General features: G+C 44.4%; 1 protein-coding gene and 2 pseudogenes across 1 annotated transcript; 2 read left to right on the top strand and 1 right to left on the bottom strand.

Moving 5' to 3' along the window:
• The first annotated feature begins 1,792 nt into the window (after positions 1 to 1,792).
• Positions 1,793 to 2,439, top strand: LOC147418306 (uncharacterized; annotated as a pseudogene).
• Positions 2,440 to 4,515: 2,076 nt separating this feature from the next.
• Positions 4,516 to 10,700, bottom strand: LOC147418305 (uncharacterized; annotated as a pseudogene).
• Positions 10,701 to 14,377: 3,677 nt separating this feature from the next.
• Positions 14,378 to 16,705, top strand: LOC147418304 (protein BYPASS1-LIKE-like). Its single transcript, XM_086507181.1, has one exon. It carries the CDS (start codon positions 14,762 to 14,764, stop codon positions 15,998 to 16,000), a length of 1,239 nt encoding a protein of 412 aa, XP_086363307.1. The 5' UTR covers positions 14,378 to 14,761; the 3' UTR covers positions 16,001 to 16,705.
• Positions 16,706 to 20,506: the final 3,801 nt, after the last annotated feature.

Genomic DNA, 20,506 nt, shown 5'->3' with positions numbered 1-20,506 from the left:
GTTACATTGTAACCGTAGAAGCAAATCTTCTTCGTTGATTTGACAAAGGCATATTCACAAATTTGAATTAAACAAAACTCCAATGCATGGGTTAGTAAGTTCCAACATGGCTGGGGGCCTTCCCTGAGAGGTGTATATTCGATTTGGCGATCTGTGCTTTTTGAGTAAACAATCGATTTATCATCTTGATTATTTGCACCCAATGATCAAGGGTGATGATTCTTGCACTTAGTTCCCCCTCTTGTCAGCATTTGCAAAATCCATCTAACCAAGTATCAAGATGGCAAAGGAGCAAGCAAACATTGCCCCCAAACCCAACCATGGTACTCATGTGATAGCACATGGGTGCTCTTTAATGGGCCAGTTGCATTCTTACAGATGGTTAATCCCAGGTGGAGTGCACTTTTTCTTGTCTCAAGCTCATTGGATGGTCAGAAAGAGTCAAGGCTTTAGCCTCTTTGGCTAGCAAACCTTCAATGGTCACACCATCCCAACCTCTAATAACGAGCCCTTTAGCTCCTATGGTGCGCACATGGCACCGTTCGGCCATATGTTCGGCAGAAAAGCACCCTCCACATCAATAGGCCCCGCCACGACCATGTCCTTCAAGCAACGGATGCTGAACGTCATGATCATAATGGAGCCCCCCCCCCCCCCCCCCCAGCACGTTGAGAAACGCTCACCTACATTCATGCAGTGGGAAGAAGGCTTAGCATCATGCAGTCCTGCAAAAGCTGACAAGTTGTGGCATGGAGTTGTTCGTCTACCTGCAGTGCCCTCATTACCAAGAAAATAGCAGGCGTTCCTTCAACGGACGCTTCACATGTGCGCAAGGTTGTAGTCGGCAAGCAGCCATTCATTGGCGAATGACCTGAGGAGCGAACGGTGCATGTGCACGTTATAAGAGCGCCTTCCCGTAGGGTCTCCAAAATCGCCGCTAAGCAGACCTTTCCATAACATGTATTTTCCCATACAGTCGCCTAAACTGCCGAAAAGGGCGAAGCAGCTGCTAGTCTGGTGGGTGGTTGAACCACCCCCCACAATGGCCGCCGTGCATCTTGACTGGGGGGAGAAGGTAACTCACTACCTATTTACTGGTGACCTACACATCGGGACCTGCAACAATGGCTGCATTGGAAAGTGGCGCGAAAGGCTTCTTCATCAACTCACAGTGCCTCGCACAGGCTACCTTCTCATGGTGGCCACCATATCTAAAACTTCAGGCGGAATTGCGCAACACCTGTATAGCTGCAAGTACCATGACGAATGGCCTAGGCATTGAACAGTGAGCGCGCTCGATAGGTTTCTCTCTCTCTCTCTCTCTCTCTCTCTCTCTCTCTCTCTCTCTCTCTCTCTCTCTCTCTCTCTCTCTCTCTCTCTCTCTCTCTCTCTCTCTCTCTCTCTCTCTCTCTCTCTCTCTCTCTCTCTCTCTCTCTCTCTCTCTCTCTCTCTCTCTCTCTCTCTCCCACATGAACTCCACATGAGCAATCGGGCCTGCACAGTCCGCTGTCTACTAGAACTCGGGCTCTCTCTCTCTCTCTCTCTCTCTCTCTCTCTCTCTCTCTCTCTCTCTCTCTCTCATACACTCACACACACTACACACACACACAAAAGCATTCGGGCATGCACAGTCCGCTGTCTACTGGTAGGGGTAGCTGTTAATAATAAATTGCATAATATAGAGTATTTAAGTTATTAAATTTGGATTGTGCATTCGTTCTTGTGGCGAACCAACCAGTCTCTGTACCTAATGTGCTGTGGGTTTGACAATTTGCAAGTGAGACCTACCTCCATGGACCTCAACTCCATGTGGCTGGATGACTCTCAACAAAGTGTGCCCTCCACACAAATGGAAAACGAGATGCATTTCATGGAGGAGGATTGTGAAACGCCACCGCCACCTGCAGTATCGCAACTACAGGCGGTCGCAGTGCATGCTCCTCGTCTTGTTCGCCCCCATGGAAGGCCAATACAATTCGGGGCTCGAGGGCCAACATCTGTCTTTACTAGTCGGCCAGGTTCACTCCAATGCTTAGCTGCGGCTCGTCCTACACTCCATGGAACTTCGGCGTTGCCAACCAACCCTCCTTTCCAACCACACCCACCACAGTTGCGATCGCCAATTGCTCCAAATTGTGCGGTGGGTGGTGGGACAAGGTTGGCTCCGATTCCAGTCTCAAGTGATAGCAACACCGCCACTGTCGAGGGGGGATCCAACACCACTCCAACCACAACCGCTATGTTGCCATCTTCTCGCAATGTGTGTCAGCCAGTTCCCACTAAAGCAACGTCCACAGGGGGACGTGTGAATTGGTGTCCACACGAGGTGATCATCTTGGTGGAAGCCAAAAAGGAACTAGAGGTCCGAATCATGGAAGGTGGGCTTCTAATTAGGAAGAAGGATCGATGGCAAACGATCGCAGACATCTGTCGAGCTAGTGGTCTCCATCACACTAAAAGTCAATGCAAGAACAAGTGGGAAAAAATCAGTGGGATGTTCAATAGGATTCGAGACTATGAGAATCACATTCCTTCAGGATGGAACAGTTTCTGGCAAATGTCTCTAGTAGAGAGACGCGATAAAGGCTTGCCGACCGATGATTTTCCTAGTGATCTCTACGACAAAATGGTTCAATTGTTTGCTGGCGATCGCAATGTGGATGTTGGAGCCAATTTGGTCTACTCCCATCCTGACGACACTGCTCCAACAGGTGAGCATGGTGTCCATCTCTCTCTCTCTCTCTCTCTCTCTCTCTCTCTCTCTCTCTCTCTCTCTCTCTCTCTCTCTCTCTCTCTCTCTCTCTCTCTCTCTCTCGTTCTCTCTCCCTCTCTCTCTCTCTTTGCGTGTGTTATGTGTGTGTATATGTACACTAAATGCTACCTTTTACCTTGTAGGGGATGACACCGAAGATGCCCACACACCAACTGATATGGGTGGCCAAGATTCTGTTGAGGACTCCTCCTCAGGGGGAGTGAAACGAAAACGTCGTCCGCGAGTGCAGGCTGGGACCATCAAGGATCTAGTCGAAACAACCAAAAGACTGACAACTATCTACGAGGAGTCTGAGGTTGGTCGTGCAAGGTGCTTTGAGGAGGCTGAGCGTCAAAGAGATGCACGCGAGGAGGCTAGAGACCACCAAGCATTAGAAATCAAGCATGCCAGGCTTCAAACAATGCGTGAGGGCACAGATGCAATTTGCTCCTCTTTGGGCGAAATTGCGAAGTGCATTGCGTTTATTCGAAAACCCCAAGACCCTCACATGGAGTAGGTTATCATCTAGGTCATGTAATGTCCTTGTTGTCTTTGTTTTTCCTCATATGGAACTTGTCCACCTTTCATTAGTCTTATCTACATTTATGTCACTCTCTGACATCGGCCTATAGTGTTTTCACTCAAACTCTATGAGTATGGCACAAAGTGTGAACAAGTTGTGACAGCCAATTTTCATAATAGAGTTTATTAATTTCTTTTATTGGCTTTCTATGCAATATTTGCATGTAGCAATTACACCAGGCAGTAAGTGTACAAATTAAGTTTGTGTTTAGTAGACATTTTATATTGCATTTTGTTGAAGGTATTAGATGGATAAAATATCCCATGAAAGGCCAACATTAAACATAGGATCTTACTATACAAGTTTAAACGTCTGATTTAAAGTGTTTGCTAAAAATTTTCATGTACTCTCTGATATCGTACTTCACAAGTTCCTCCATAAATAATTCATGTACTCTCTCTCTCTCTCTCTCTCTCTCTCTCTCTCTCTCTCTCTCTCTCTCTCTCTCTCTCTCTCTCTCTCTCTCTCTCTCTCTCTCTCTCTCTCTCTCTCTCTATCTCTATCCATCTCATAAACAGCAGGAGCTCCAACACCTCTCGTAAACTGGAACACAACACACTGTTGCAAAACAATAAAAGGGCACTAAAGTTGCAAATTAAAATTAAAAATAGACCAAAATTGCAATAAACCCTATTATGAAGTTAACAATACAAGGAATCTTGCGAGTATCCTCATAGCAACCCTGATATCCTCATGTATTCGAAAAGGACGTCCCTAGTGCATCCAGGTAGCACTTGTGGGGTAGGTGCTATTGTAGAGTCATCCAACAACGCTTCATCATCTGCAGTTGTTATCCCCTGCACTCCCAAGTCCACCCATATGTTGTGCAGGATACAACATGCCACAATTAACTTTGGTAGAAACTCCACATCTGGGTTTCGAACGTGTTGTAGAAGGTAGCCCCACATTTGCTTGAGGCGGCCAAACGTGTGCTCCACGATGATAAGTGTGCTGGAGAGCTTGTAATTGAAAGTTTGTTGTTGTGCTTCATTCTCTATGACTGGAAACAAAATCACCAACCAGGGTAGGTTGAGGTATCCTCCATCGCCGATGATGAGCTCTCTTAGTTGATGACGACCGAAGGTGATAGCGGGGCCATTGAATATGGCATTGGATTGTGCCAATGTATAGATAGAGGAGTTTCCGAGAACTCGGATATCGTTGCACATCCCAGGCATCCAGCCATGTTGTGCAGTGGACCGCTGACACCCAACAAATGTAGTGAAATTGCCACCTTCTTGCGCACGGACAATGAACGTGTTGGAACATCTTCTCGTATTTGTTGTGAGATTGGTCATTGCTGCAACTCCTCTGACACCAGAGCACATACCTGGTCAAAGCAAGCTCGAGGAATTCTTAGGTTCTCCTCAAACCTCAGGTCATCTCCCTCTGTGAATTGGAAGAATGTGCGCCAGAAGTGGATACTGCGTGGTTTCATGTACCATATTCCTACTGCTGCGTTCTTTCGACGTCGCGTGCCATGAGCACAAGCCGTGATGCAGCTAATGGCATAAATTGCCACAGCTGTCAGATCCTCCTCCATTTCTTCGATTGCTTCATGGTGTGCGCTCCTTGCCGCACTGTCGAAGCAAGGGACTTGCCAATACACCGTATGCGAGCCACAAACGGCTCCAAGCACACAACAAGCCTAAACTAGCAAGCTCAAGAAAACAAAGGGTGTGTCACTCACCGCTCTACGCTCGCCTTCGTGGTGGATTCCTCGCCGCGATGAAGAAGAAGCTGCAGTCGTGCCGCGCTCAACCGCTTCGCCGCCGTCGTGCCTTCGTAATGCTCGATCGCACACACACTCTCCCTCTCTCTCTCTCTCTCTCTCACACACACACAAGGAGGTGAAGAAGAAGAAGATGGAGATGGAGCAAGAGCACTCTTCAATTGCACAAATGAGAGAATGAGTAAAAATTAGGTTTAGTTGGCTTTTATAGGAGCTCACCCCATTCACACTTGGGCGCCCATGCTTAACCAACTAATCCCTTGAATGTCCAAGTTAAAGTGCGCCTCTCATCGGCGATCACTCTACCTTTCCCTATTGGTCCGACAAGCCCGGTACCTGACTCTATCGAATACATAATACACGTCCGTCGTAGGTGATCGGTGTCCGTGTGCCGTGAGGGTTAACATGCCCCCCTTCCTGATGTAGATTCCGTCCTCGGAAGCTATTGAGTTGAAGCTGGTTCGTCGAGGTGGAAGAGCATTTGAGATGAATGTCCTTAGCCTTCTTCAGTCACTGCAAAATCAAACAACATTGGCACAGTAATTGCATTCTCATAAAAAGCATATGCAGTTTTAGGTAGACACATTGATTGGTCAAAGAATTTCAAACAATTTGTTAGCAATGAACATTAAATTACAATGTAATCAAATGCATAAACAGATGTAAAGGCAAAAAATTAAACAAGTCTGGGGTCACTAATTTGACGGTCGAAAGGCACTAGAGATCAAGTATTAATACCATGGGTAAGCTTCTTAACTTTCTGTGGTCAATTAAGTTGTTTAATCGCGAGAGCCAAGTATTCATGTTCAAGGGCTGACTAGAGGCTATATCTAGAAAACCTTGTAGTTAAGCTACCATAAAAGGAATTTCTCATGAAATCATCGCCTGACTGATTACTTTTTCTTTGACCCCCCAAGGTCTTTTCACATTGATTCAATTATGATGTGTGTGCTTATTTTGTATGCCTTGGGTTTTTTGCTTTTCAAGGAAAAGCGCCCACACTGGGAACCTCTAGGGCTCTAGTACCATAGGCAATACATGTGAGTGAAGTACCAAATCAAGCTGAGATTTCTCTTCCAGCTTAAAATTTTACATTGTGGCACTTTGATTTTTTGTTTGTTCATTTTCATCATTTAAATTTTGTAACTTTGGGAGGTCATATAACACTGTTACATTCCCCAGGCTCATCACATTAGTAAACTCCCTTTATAATACTTAAGCTAAAGGTCGATAGGGTTAAGCCCACTAGAAAGCCCTAGTACATTTCATACAATGCTGCCTAAATCGGATTAAGAACCTAAGTAACCATTGCTTATTAGGCAGGCATTCCCCATGGTATTAAGAGAAGATTTCTAATACCTAGCTTGGTCAGACTAGCTTAGTCGGACTGCTTGATTTTTACACCTTAAACAAGTGATTATGACAAAACATTACATTGAATTAAATGTTGGATACTAAGCCAATGCGCTAAATATTATGCTACCAATCACAATCAAAGCAGACAAACATAGATGCAAAAAAGATAAGGGCAATGCTAATGGACAAGAAACACCTGTTTGTGTTGATGGTCGCGCTTGATTTGAAGGTTCCATGAAGGTCCAATCCTATCAATAGCAACACGCTCCTGTACACACTAGGAAACAAAAGGAATACCTCCAGGAGGCACATCAGTGGGAAAAATTAAAACTCCTAAAAAACAAACTCAAAACACAATCTAGACCCCTAACCTACCTATCTGTCACCCCTTTTAGAATCAAGGAAAGAGGATATTATATAAACCGGGTGGCCACCCTAAGGCTAGGCCTCTATCCTCATCATCTAGATAAATAAAATCGTTGTCCGTGAGGCCATAGTCTTCCTCGGTCTCTATTAGTTCCTCTTCATCATCCTCTTGTGCAAGCATGCTAATCAAGAACCTCGTGATGCGTGGATACTCATCTTGTGCAAAAGAATAAGCATGTGCCATTGGAGACACATTCGCCATTGGGTAGGGATCACTAGTTAGCCATAGACGTATCAGCCATTCTAACTCCTCAAAATTTCTCTCACATGCAAGGCTCTCTATCAAATCCCATTCGCAAGAAAGTATAGGGTAGCATACGTAGAACACTTGTTGAAAAGACAAGGGGTACCTTTCATCAAAAATAGAAGTGCATGCCTCTGGTGAAGTAGCCATTTCTGACAAGACAGATAGATTTGGTTAGGCCTTTAAAACATAAGAGTTGTTTTTGTGTGTTGCTTGACTTGACACGGTGAATTTGGACTTATATGTAAGATCTGATAGGGTGCTCTCTCATTGCTAGGCGCTCTTGCTCTTTACTATTTTTGTTTTTTTGTGAGTATAAGGCTATATATATACATTCCCTAAGATCGGAGATTGAGAGGTCAGGGAAAAAGGTTGAGAGGGAAACAAATGAATGATGACTGTCAGCAAACACTCCCCCCTTCCTTGGGTAGATCATACCGTTTGAAATGAGCTTGTCACCCTTTGAAACCAATTGTTCCAGTTGGTAATAGGTGAGAATTTTTGCCAGTAGTTTTCTATTACCCTAGGTGCCTCGTCAAGTTGTAAGGGTGGTAAGGTACTCTCCCAGGATTTTATTTGCAACGTTGTTGTAGGTGGTGAACTTACCCCGGAAGGTGCAAACTCTTTCGTGCTTGGATGGATATGTACAGTGGTAGGTGGAGGTTGTGTCGAAGCTTCTATTTGCATATAGGAACTACATGAAGAGCAAGAAGCTTCATTTGATTTCCCTGTTCCTGAGCTAGGTGGAACAAATCGTTCTTTCTTTGGTACCCAAACTAGCTCTAGAACGGGTGTGTAACATTCCATGATTTTTTCCTTTCCGCGATTTTCAATTTGTTTTGGAGCCACAGGATTGGGTTTACATGGGCCAGGTGACAGGTAAGAGTACACTTTACGTTTGGGCACCCAGATTTGATCATTTCCTTCATAGTATCCTTGGGCTTCCAATAGTCGTTTAGGAATCCAACGCAGCGTTTCTTTACATTTCTTGGAGTGAGTGGTACGGTTCTTACTAGGTTTCCGTTTTTTTTGCATCAACCATGCTCACTACAGAGGTTTTAGGGACCCACTTGTATGTTTTCTCTGTTATATTAGGATGGTTCTTGTGTGTCTCAAGCTTTCTTTCAACTACATTAGTTGAAGCTCTAGAGAGTTGGGCTATGGGGACGTATGGTTCAACCTCCTGGACATGCAATGTTTTGGGTTTTATTTCCTTGGGCAATATCTCAGGGACTATGGCTTGAGTGGTAGGGCTAAGAGTTGGTTTTTGCGTTGTAACACCCCCAGTCCCCCAATCAATAGTGCATTTGGTGGCTATCATCCACGTGCGGCCTAGGTTTATATTACCCTCCATAGTTCCAGTAGGCATGACCAAAAAGTCTTGAGCTACCACCCCATTGTCATAACTGACAGAAGTGTGCCAGATTCCAAAAACCGTAGTTTTTTTCTTGTTGACACCCTTGACTTGGATAATACTCTCAGATAGAGGTGGCTTCCCTAACTGACACCACACCCCATAGGATAGCAGATTGTATTTAGCACCCGTGTCCAATAAGGCGTTATATAGCACTTTTCCATAGGCACTATTTAACTCAATGGGGTATCGTAGAGGTGTGTCAGAGTCCAACCCATCCTCTTCGTGTGCTTCATTTGCATCAGGTTCCGAGCGAGTAGCTCTACTTAATGTTTCCATCAAACGGCTAAACATACTAGTACTAGGCTGTGGAGCTTCGGGAGGTGCATGGCCTTCTCTCTCCGTGTTTTGGGTAGGGTATGCTTCCATGATTTCTGAGTCGGAGGAGGAATCACTAGCGGCTATTTTAGGGTCTTGGGTGGTGCTACCTTGTGTCCCCGCTGAGGGTCTAGAGCTTATCGTGGATGGGTAATGGGTGTCCGTATGAACAGAGGCACTCTCAATATGCTCGTGTTCTAGCACCCGCCCAGAGCGTAAGTGCATGTGCTTTTGATACCCTAAGGTGTCAAAAAGCTGCTCTAGGAGGCCTTGTGACTAGTTTTTAGCGTGTTTTTTGTTTGTTTTTTTGCTAGATTTTTTAGAGCGTGTCGTGGAATGGGCCGTGTGATAGCTCAAAACGAGCGTATCGGTCAGAGGGTCGTGCCGTGCTTTACAGCCCTCCGTTTGGTCACTCTATGCCCTCGGAATCCCTAAAACTGTCAATTTCCAGTAGGGAACTAGGCCCAAACTAGAAAGTCTAAGGGTGCAAGTGGGAAGAGAAAGGAGGAGAGTGGAGGACTTGTCCCACATGCTCTCATTCTCTCTTGAGGGAGTAGGGTATATATATAAGAGTGAGTATAGTATTTATCATAAGACTGAGGACTGAGGCTTGGGCTTGGGCTTGGGCTTGGGAAAATGATCCCGATCCCCGTACGTTTTAAGAGTCACGTTTTTTATTTTCGAAAAATATCGCCACCCACTCGCTCGCGTTTTTAATTTCCGAAAAAAAAATTATTTTTTTTTCAACTTTTTTTTTTTCAAAAAACTTTTTTTTTTTCAAAAAATATTTTTTTCTTTTTTTTTGTTGATGCAGAAAAACGCAGAAATTGAAAAAAATGCAGAAAAAACGCAGAAATTGCAGAAAATTGACAGAAATTGCAGAAAATTGACAGAAATTGACAGAAATTGCAGAAAATTGACAGAAATTGCAGAAAATGCAAAAAAAACGCAGAAATTGCAGAAAATTGACAGAAATGCGAAAGCAGGAAGTGAAAACGCCGAACTTGAAAACGCAGACAATAGCAGAAATTGAAACTTGACAGCAATTGCAGAAAACGCAAAAAACAGAAACCTTCCACACACTCCTTCCCTGCCTTTCCTATGATAGAAATTGCACCACAAGGAAGCGTAAAGTGCTAACCGAGCTTAGTGTAGGGCATATCCCCGGCAGCGGCGCCAAAAATGTGCGCTCCTTGCCGCACTGTCGAAGCAAGGGACTTGCCAATACACCGTATGCGAGCCACAAACGGCTCCAAGCACACAACAAGCCTAAACTAGCAAGCTCAAGAAAACAAAGGGTGTGTCACTCACCGCTCTACGCTCGCCTTCGTGGTGGATTCCTCGCCGCGATGAAGAAGAAGCTGCAGTCGTGCCGCGCTCAACCGCTTCGCCGCCGTCGTGCCTTCGTAATGCTCGATCGCACACACACTCTCCCTCTCTCTCTCTCTCTCACACACACACACAAGGAGGTGAAGAAGAAGAAGATGGAGATGGAGCAAGAGCACTCTTCAATTGCACAAATGAGAGAATGAGTAAAAATTAGGTTTAGTTGGCTTTTATAGGAGCTCACCCCATTCACACTTGGGCACCCATGCTTAACCAACTAATCCCTTGAATGTCCAAGTTAAAGTGCGCCTCTCATCGGCGATCACTCTACCTTTCCCTATTGGTCCGACAAGCCCGGTACCTGACTCTATCGAATACATAATACACGTCCGTCGTAGGTGATCGGTGTCCGTGTGCCGTGAGGGTTAACACATGGCTAGACCGCAAGGAAAAGAAGATGGAATTCCGCATAGATAGCCAATGCTGCAATGCTAGGTTTGCTGCCACTAGTGCCAAGCCAAAGGCGTTCGCAATCTCCACTTCGTGCATTGCTGGGTTGGCAGCATATATACCCTTGCCTGTGAAAAGAAATGGAGTGGCGACCTACAATATAGTATGCATGGAAAACAGATAGATCCGCATATAAACGAATGCTGGGATCAGTGAAGAGAAAAAATGAGCTGGAGGTTGATGGTAGAGGTCGAGAAGATGCAAGTGAATATGTAGTGGAGGCAGCATGTAAGATGTTGCTGAGTATTGCGCTGAAATAGTAGGATGATGGTTTTTAAAAGGTATTGTGCAGGCGGAAAACTGTAACTGGGAATTGCAGGCCTCTCGCGAGCTATTTCACGTGTTTGTTGTTGAGCGTCATACTGCATGCACTGAGGCGGGCAATTTTAGTGCTATAAAATTTGAATGCCAAATAGCCCACAGCCAATACCCGGTTGCCCCGGCTAGTATGGGAATGGTGCTTTTTGTCTGGCGGTCCTCTGCAGGCTGAGCGCGCAGTCTCCTGGTGGGCTTTATCTCCGTCTTAAGAAGGCGCTCTAAGACTAGGTCTCTGTGTGTAGGCTAGTAAGAGCCGAGTCCCGCTGGGTACTTATTAAATTAGTAGTATTAACCTTTAATACTTTAAAACAGTAGTCACGCTCCCAAAAGATAGCCAGCGAGTTACAGGCTCCAGCCAGTAGCTCTGAAATTCAAAAAGTCTCCCGCTACTCTCTTCCCTCCACCCATTGCACCTTGTGCTCTCATCTGCCAACGCCAATTGCAAGTTCCATTGAACAGCTCTCACCCTGCAGTGTCGATGCCTTCCACCTTAAACCCGTTTGCACACATACTACCTTTCACACAGTGAAGCCACTATCAATTGCTCTCCTTATCAACATCGGAATCAAACCCACTCCACTAGAACACGGTGAGTTCTTTGCCAATTCTGTTTGTGTGTGTGTGTGTGTGTGTGTGTGTGTGTGTGAGAGAGAGAGAGAGAGAGAGAGAGAGAGAGAGAGAGAGAGAGATAGATAGAAATCAAGACTTTTTCATGGAAGTTCATGGAACGATGTTGTAGAGGTCGCCAATTGCAACATAATGCACATAAGAAACAAAGTCATCATGTGAGAGACATAATTTTATTTGCTTTTCCGTCAGATCATGGATCCACGACACGATCGACTGTTAATTGCATCGATGACATCTATAGTCGCGACAGCCATGCGGATGTGGGAGACATTCTCCGCTTTATTGGAAGAAGGTGGCATCGACGGAGATGAGCATGACCAGCAAGAAAGCTTCCCGCCTTTCCTTCTTCTCCAATGGGGTGCTGCTTCAGCACGTAAGGTGCCACGTTTCCAAACCCAGTTCGCAATGAATAATGTTCAGTGGTACATCAAGCCACGATCGTCTATCCTATGGTGGAATCATTTTGTGTTCTATGCTCGAGAGGACGACGAGCGTTGGAGAGAGCTCTTCCGATTGCCGTATCAATTATTCCAAGAGGTGGTCGAAATTGTTCGTGAAGACCTTCAATAGAGGGACATCCCACAACAGCTAGGTCAACTTCCAGGAAGAATCTTCTCAGTGGAGAAGAAGGTAGGCATTGCAATTATGGTTCTTGCATCCGACAACCCCCAATACCACATTGCAAACACCTTCGGTTGTGGAAGATCAACAGTATCGAAGTTCTTGCATCAGTTTGTTGGTTCACTTTGCAGGAACGCATGCCGTCTGCTTTGTTGGCCAGAGACCCAGGGTGAGCTACAGGAGGTCAAGGATGGGTTTCAGTCATTTCGAGGCCTTCCAAATTGTTGTGGGGCAATGGATGCGACACACTTCAATATGACCTTACCCTTCAACGAGAGGAATGAAGCCTGGTTTGACAGAAAGGGAAACTACAATATGATAATGCAAGGCATTGTGGACCACAAGATGCGTTTTACAGATGTCAATATTGGTTGGCCGGGTTCATGCAATGATAAGAGAATCTTGCGGAACTGTGGCTTCTACAGGATGGCTCAATCGGGAGAGCGGTTATCAAGGGCAGCATTTCGATTCCTTGACTTGTCTATACCAGAGTACATTGTGGCAGATGGTGGTTATGTGCTTCTGAAGTGGATGATGATTCCCTTCCCAAGGGCGATGTTGACATCCACAAAGCATAAAAAATTCAATTTCAAGCAGTCTTCAACCAGAATGGTCGCAGAGAAAGCTTTTGGCCGATTGAAGGAGACATGGAAGCTTTTGGGGGGGACCATACGGTCACCTAACTTGGCGACACTGCCATCAATGATACATGCCTGTTGCATACTACATAACCTGCTCATGACCATAAATGATGAGCCAACAGACATGGATCAAGGAGCTTTCGACATGAACGACCATGTAGTGGACAATCACTTTGTTCAAGCGGAGAGAGCTGACCTTTTGGATACATTGGAAGGAGAGAAGATCAGAAGCGAACTAATGGAATATATAGACATGCAATGTGTATGAAGTGAGACAATGATGCTCCATAAGTTTTCTCATTTCTAAAGCGTCTTCCATTTCCTTTTGTATGAATGTACAAAGCACCTTGCAAGAGACTATTTGTCTACATCTGATATTCTCTTTGAGTAATTCGTGGAAGTGGAACACTGCTTTGAGCTCAATTTGAAGCTCGGTCTTTAATCTCACTTCTGCGTCTCTACAACAAGGATTATCTTTCTATGTCTTTTCACCAGTAAATGCATTGAGGTGCAGAAAATAGTAATATAGTTCTTCAATTTTAGGACAGGTACTGATTTTGCCTCTTGCTGTTCCTCCGATTAATGTGATGTGCCTGCAGATTCGAATTCTACTCTTTGAACACCGATGCGAGCAGACATATACAATGGTGTGGCAGTATACCGGTTTGGGGCAGGCCAAAAATGTCAACCATAGGAATAACTAAGGTTTTGCAAGCTTTGGAAAAAGGGGTTTTGTTTTCAGGTGAATTTTGTTACAACGAAATGTTCAGTTCCCCACTTAATAGCTTCAAGAGTGTACCCCAATTGTCCGGCTGAAGCAATCTGTACCCCATACTCAATCGCACTCCAAGACAGCATTGTCATAGTGAAAGCCATTGGCAAGCCAAACTTGACATTGTAAACCTGCATCGTAGTATCCTCCAACTAGGTCCACCTGTGTGCATGCATACAAGGGCACGTTAATATGCCATCATGAGAAGGCATCAGCATCATGGGTCTAGAGCTAGATTTTGATGCTACTATAGAAGGCTCTGTAGTGTCCAGGAAAAGAAAACCCAAGTTTGATCACTACAAATAGATTAGATTTAGGTGCAATATGGCAGATGAATGCTGTAGGAAAGCTATACACCTTTCACATGTTAGAGCTTCAGCTACACTCAATCCAACCTCGTTGCCTTTTGTCAACTTAAAATTGGACTGAGGCAAAACCTCTTGTTCCATAACTCTTTGTTGAGGCAATGCAGAACAAAATCCTCCTTCTTGTGCTTCAATACATTGTCTAAGGCATTGAAATGTGCACACGGCTTCACACTTCTTGCATGAGGGAGACATCAGAAAGTAAGGATCCGGCTACAGATGGTCCCGCCGGCTCTAACTGCGGGAACCTAGACATATATCCACTTCAAAACAGCAGACTGGAGGCTGGGCGGACCATGGAGGCAGTGGCCGCCATCAGAGTCATCAGACATGACGAATGGATACAGAGAGAGAGAGAGAGAGAGAGAGAGAGAGAGAGAGGACATGGACTCTGAGCAAAGGTCTCTCAATGCGCAATGCGCACTTGTGAGACTCCGAGTTGAGAGGGTCTGAAGAGAGAGAAACTCGTCAAAGCACGAGCGAGCATCCTCTCGCGTCACGACCTAGCCAACACTTCTACCTCCCTCTCTCTCTCTCTCTCGTATACTAATTGCGCACACCCACTTTTCACTCTCTCTCTCGCTCTCTCTTCTCAACATACCCTCGCAGACTGTTGCTCGCCACTGCCTCTTTCACGAGGGGAGCACCCATTGCTCCGCTCTCCCCTGTTTCTGCCCCTGCTCTTATCCGGTTCTCCTGCTCGGCTCTTCTTGCCGCCTGTGTATAGATAAGGTAATCTCTCTCTCTCTCGGTATGCCTGTGGCTCCTCAGCACTCCTCCATTTTCTCCTCCATTCGCAATGCATTCCACTCATCCCCTCACCATAACCCCTCTGCGGTTGCCCCCGACCCCCCCACCCCTTCCACTGCCTCTCCCTCCTCCTCCACTCTCGACCACCATCGCCTGCAGCTCTACAACACCTTCGAATCAAACCTCACACAGCGCCTCTCCTCCATTTCCCCACCGGGCGACGACTCCCCCTGTGTAAACCTCGCCTCCTTGAAGCAATTCTTGCATGTGCTCCTTGCAACACAGACTGATCTCGAGCCCCTTATACCGGCCCATCAGTATCCTCTCTCTCAAGCTCAAGTCAGGATGATGGAAGAGTTTCTGGAGAGGAGTGTCAAGATCTTGGATGTGTGCAGAGCCATCAAGGAGCAAATTTCTGATGTCGAGAGGTCGCAAGGTATGCTACATGCGGTCCTTTTTTGTCTGTCTGCTAAGAATGGGGGTGTTTTACATATAGGGCAGGTTGTGAGGGCAAGAAAGGCCCTTGCAGAGCTGCTCTTACGCACAGAAGTAGAAACGGGACAAGAATCCTCGGTGCAGCTGTATCGCTCTTTTCGATTTCGAGACACTGGAGCAGGTGACTCTGGGCCAGACACTCCGCAGCGTTGGCGTTCTTGGCATGGTAGTTCGCGCTTATCAGGCTTATCGTCGGGGTCAAGCTCACCGGCATCACAGCCCTCCAGGCAGCTCCAAGCTATAGGGTCTGTTTTCACCGTCCCTCGACTGGCTGCCGGAGATGTTGAAGAATATCTATGTGCCGCCATTTATGCACTAACTGTGATCTCCATCTTCTTCCTTGGGACCCTCACAGCATCCCTTCCTAGCCTTAACAGAGTCTATGTTCCGAGCTTTGTGCATCCGCGGTCTTTCTCCTGGGCGCCCCCACTTTTCCACCTCCAGGAGAAGGTTCAAGAAGAACTCAAGTGGAGAGGTAAGAAGAATCGTAGCTATGCAGGCATGTGGGAATTGGACCAAATTGCCACCATTGTCAGGAGATTGTTTGAGCTAACAGAGGATGATGATTGCGCATTGGGTGACAAGGCGAAAGAAGAAATAAAGAATCTTGTGAAACAGCTAAAGCAGCATGTAGAAGAGCTGGACAGGGACTTGTTGCATCTTCATACACAACTGATGGATTTCTACAACCATATTATCTCTTCAAGAATGGAGATATTGGACAAACTTGGCAAATTTCGGCCTTGATATTATGCATGAATGCACAACATGCCAATATTATTGCTCAGCAGTGGGCAGTAGTAGAAACTGCTAGAATCTACACCATCATCTGAATGTGATTGCTCAGCTTTGGGAAAAACCTCTAGTAGTAGAACTGCTAGAACCGACCATCATCCGCATACATGGTATGTGGATGGTATAGACGATTTGGTCAGTGGTTGAAGGGGAAAGGGTTTTGAACTGGAACAAAGACATTTCAAGAGCATGTTGGTGTCGGTGTCAGTTGCGCCTTTCATCTTAAACCCAGAAATGTGAAAACCAATCTGGAGGGTTAGGAGAGCAAATGCAGTGATGATGGGCTTTTGTGCTCCATTGCGGATTTGACTTTTAGTCGGTAAATATGGGCTTTTGTATGTAAAGGGCAACTTTGCTTTGTCATACATCAGAGTTTGTTTGTCTGATAGTCAATTGGTTGCCGCTTGAGCGTGACACAGCCCCTCCGATTGGAACTTTCTACTTCCTAGCCAGCTTGGCTACCATCTGTGTCATTTGTATCTGCTATACATATTTTCAGCTTTATCTGCAAACTGTCTTCAGGTTTGTTTTGAGAATTGTTTGTAAGCGAAGGTTGTAATCATGTTGTCGTTGCATTAGTTATGAGCTAATGTGATGTATTAATTGCACGTTTTATCATCATGAGTGATGATTTCAATTGCAGTGATCCTTGTATCACCGTTAGCTCACTCATGACTCCTGTAAAATTGGTATGACCTCCTCGCTGAAGGGTTCTCTTGTTGATTTGGCAAAGAGGCAGAGAAAGACTTTTGTATGCACATCACCACCTTCGGTGGTTTGTCAACACGCATGAGGTGATGGGCACACAAAAGGCTCTGCAGAATAGTATGCATTTTCAGAGTGGCTGATGTGGCCAAAATTGGCTAATGTGCTTCTGTTAGAAAGGCAAATACTCATCCAACCTTGTTTTCAAGCCTCAAATGATAAGTAAATGGGCATTATCAGGCCAGAATGGTAGCTGAAGGATGGGATCTGATGAAGCAGGCATGCATTTTTCACTAAATGACGGGACTCCCCTAGACCATCGATTGCCAAAGATCTCATGTGCCTACAAGATGAAGCATGGGGAAACACAGATTGGCAACAAGAGATGAAGTTGGCAGTGTAGCATTGAATTTCTTGTTAATGACAGCATGTAATGTTTTGCCCTGCCTGATTTAAAGAATGGTTTGAGGCTTGCATGTGTGATGGATCGGTATCATTCAGTGTAAGAGAAAACTGGCGATTACTCATTCATCAAAGAGAGTGAAGTATACTATTCTTACAGGTTCAGGGTGCCTGTGATTGTGGATGAGATCATTTGGTGGGCTTTAATTGAGGGATAAACCCTTGACACAGAGCATTGGGAGACCATTATGCTAGCTTTGGTGCGATCAATCTGTCACCGTGGCTCTACATGGCTTGAAGTGCTTGTTACCAAGGGCATATACTGATGCGATTTGAGGGGTATGTTGATTGCTTGGGGAGCCCGTGTCAAGACTATAGTGTCCAATGCATAATTAATCTTGAAATACCGTGTTTTGATTTCTTATTGCAACTTTGGTTGCCACCATACATGTCATTGTAATCAAGGAAGTAACAAAGGAGGAAGGAGATTCTTGAGCTCGTTAAAGTATTTGCTTCTTTGATACTAGCATATTTTTGAATGATAAAGATGGCTTGTTTACCCAATGTAGCAGAGGAGGAATGATGACAATTGGGTACATGGTGTGCCCATGTTCACAAGAAGTTTTGGACAAATTCTCATAATAATTCCCACATTATGACTTACCTCAATATCATGAGCTTTTGTGAGGGAAGAACCGCATACCTAGCTAGGTACGATTGGGGGCAGGGGACCGTTGACCCGGTGGGGAGGCGGTCCTTTGCCCCCAATTGTACCTAGCTAGGTATGCGGTGCCTCCCGAGCAGAAGCTCATGATGTTATGCATTGCATGAAAATCATTGCAAAAGACTCCGTTCTCCTACATGAGAAAATTTCTTCTTGTGGTTATAACAAGCAGGCAAGGTAAGAAAGGGTGTCCTAGGGTTCATACTTTGTGCGCAATAGGCTTGGCGAACAGAAACGTGAGTGCTATCAAAATGCAAATCTTCTTATCGTGGATGCACAAAGGAGAACTATTTGAAAATGTGCAGAAACTTTCTTCGAAGAGTGGCCTCTTTACTGCCATTGCAATACTTGTAAGAAGAGTTTACATGGAAAAAATGTAGAGGCAAGAACTAACAAGGGTACTGAAAGACAAAAAGGTACAGTAATAATTTAGGGAGCCAAAGAAGCTTGAGACAAGTGCTCCATCTTTGATTCTCTTGTTAGTGTAAACTTTCAATCAATATGCATGTACATTCTCTTGTTGTTCTACTTGTATCTACAATGAGAGAGAGCACAAGCTTAATAGTTTGGTAAAAGACCTCCTAACCAAACTATTGCCTTTGTCATTGATAAATCCATAATCAAATTTGAAAGCAAAGAAGATGTGATCCCAATTCCATAGCACTTGGCAATCACATGGCCACAAATTGAGTTGAAGAGCCATTGCCAATCACCCAAAATGGGTCCTCCACGAGTTCAAGATGTAATAGAGCTCCCTAAAAATAATTGCTCAAGCTCAAAGGTACCTCCAATCAAAAGATAGAATACTCCTCTATGAGAACAGGAGACATGCTTGGGCATCATGGGAACTAGAAGCGATAAAAGACTTTGGGCCAAGCCATGAAGTCTACCCAATTTATTGCAGAGTTCATGGATGCAATCAATGGGGCTATCACACAAGTTTAGATGTGCAATATCCACCTTAACAAGTGTGAGGTAAATTTTCATTCTTGCTTTGTAATATGATCCTTGATTTCACGTGATTGTTGAAGTTCATTGTGGCATATCCCCAAGAGAAAACATTTAACATTCCTAAAATAAACAATTGACATTCTGTTTTGTTCAGCTGGAAATCCAAGCAGTATGCAACATATGGGTATTTTTGTAAGGCTAATGCTACTTGTAGCTTTATGACAACAAAATCTTGTCTCTTGGTGTTAAGTACCTCAGTGTCCACTTGTTGCCAAGACGAGGAAGGCCTCATAGTGTATGCTATTGAGCATAGGCGGACTTCAATTCTTAAATATTTAGATTAATAACAATTGAATCATGCAAAACCCATTGTAATTAGCCAATTTCATAAATTACCGCATGGTATCACATGAGTGTACAATAGGGGTTTTTTTTTAAGGCAAGGGAAGATTTTACAAAGGAGAGTCCCTTATATGGGTGTAAATAAGGCAGTTTTGGTGCAGGCAGGTCATGTCTCCTTAGTAATACTAGTGAATCCACCGAGATTTTATATAGCCATCTTGTCTCTCCTCAAAAGGAAATTTCATTATCATAGAAATTGTAAATGCATACATTTCAAAAGGAAGCCCTTTGAATAAGCTTCGTTAAGCCCGATGCTTCACAATGTGTCCTTTGTACAACTCTGCTTTTTTGCTACTTTCTTTAATTACCCTTTATGAGATTAATTGTAAGTAATTTTCCAAAACATGTGAATTTTTTTAAAGAAAAGTCGTAATGACCTCTAAATGTTTTTCTAGAGCTTGGCATTCAAATTCTCGCCACCTTCTCAGCTTAGCCATTAGCATTTTCTATTCTTGATGACATTTTAATTCTTAAAACTTGTGTCTTCATTAGGCTATGTATGATTAGAAATATATTTTAAAGCGTGAAATCCATTTTTGGGCTTATACAAATTTTGATAACATTAGCCTACCCTTACATCATTGTCATACTTACTAATATGAGATTTTTTCCCAATAAAAGACACATTGAGCTTTGGATTCACTTGCAGCAATACCAAATTTTGCAACAGGAGGCTAGCCTATTTGATGCTTAAGAGTCAAAGTCTACTATCACAAGCATGTCATTTTTTTTTCACATAACACAATTGTAAGAGGAGAAGTTATATTAACTCAGCAAAGAATGTACAACGAGCTTCAAACAAAGGTTGTACAATTTATAAGCAAATAACCCTATGTTATCCTTATCCAACAACTTTAGCCAAACATCAACGGTTTGTATTTCCCCTAGAGGGCACTATCCAAGTAGCCAATGCAAGTTAGTACATATTTCAAATCTTCGGCATGCACGACTCTCCCTACTATTGACCCTATTAACTATATAGGCTCAGTGATTTCACACATGATGTCATTGAACTGAGCTACCACAAAGTTTCTCTCAAAGACTTGAAGGTTCCAAGCTTTCCAAATCTACTTTAGATGCTACTGTCTGGTCATTTGTGTGCACACTAGAATTGCTTGGTTTTGAAATCTTCTCTCTCTTATAAAAAAGAGTACCTTCCATTTCCTCTGTGCTCGTTTGCAAATTTTGGAGGCCAAACCCCACAAGGAAGGGGAGTCTTTGAAGAGATGCAAGGTATCCTCAGAAATTGTTTTGCACCTAGAGAAAGTGTGTGT

The sequence above is a fragment of the Adiantum capillus-veneris genome, chromosome 30, assembly GCF_014529385.1.
Source record: "Adiantum capillus-veneris isolate H3 chromosome 30, ASM1452938v2, whole genome shotgun sequence".
Lineage (NCBI taxonomy): Eukaryota > Viridiplantae > Streptophyta > Polypodiopsida > Polypodiales > Pteridaceae > Adiantum > Adiantum capillus-veneris.
Note: the sequence above shows the minus strand (reverse complement) of the source record. Positions and strands in the feature narration are given on the sequence as shown.

Coding starts and splice junctions, on each gene's coding strand:
- LOC147418304 (XM_086507181.1), top strand. CDS start 14,762: ATGCCTGTGGCTCCTCAGCACTCCTCCATTTTCTCCTCCATTCGCAAT.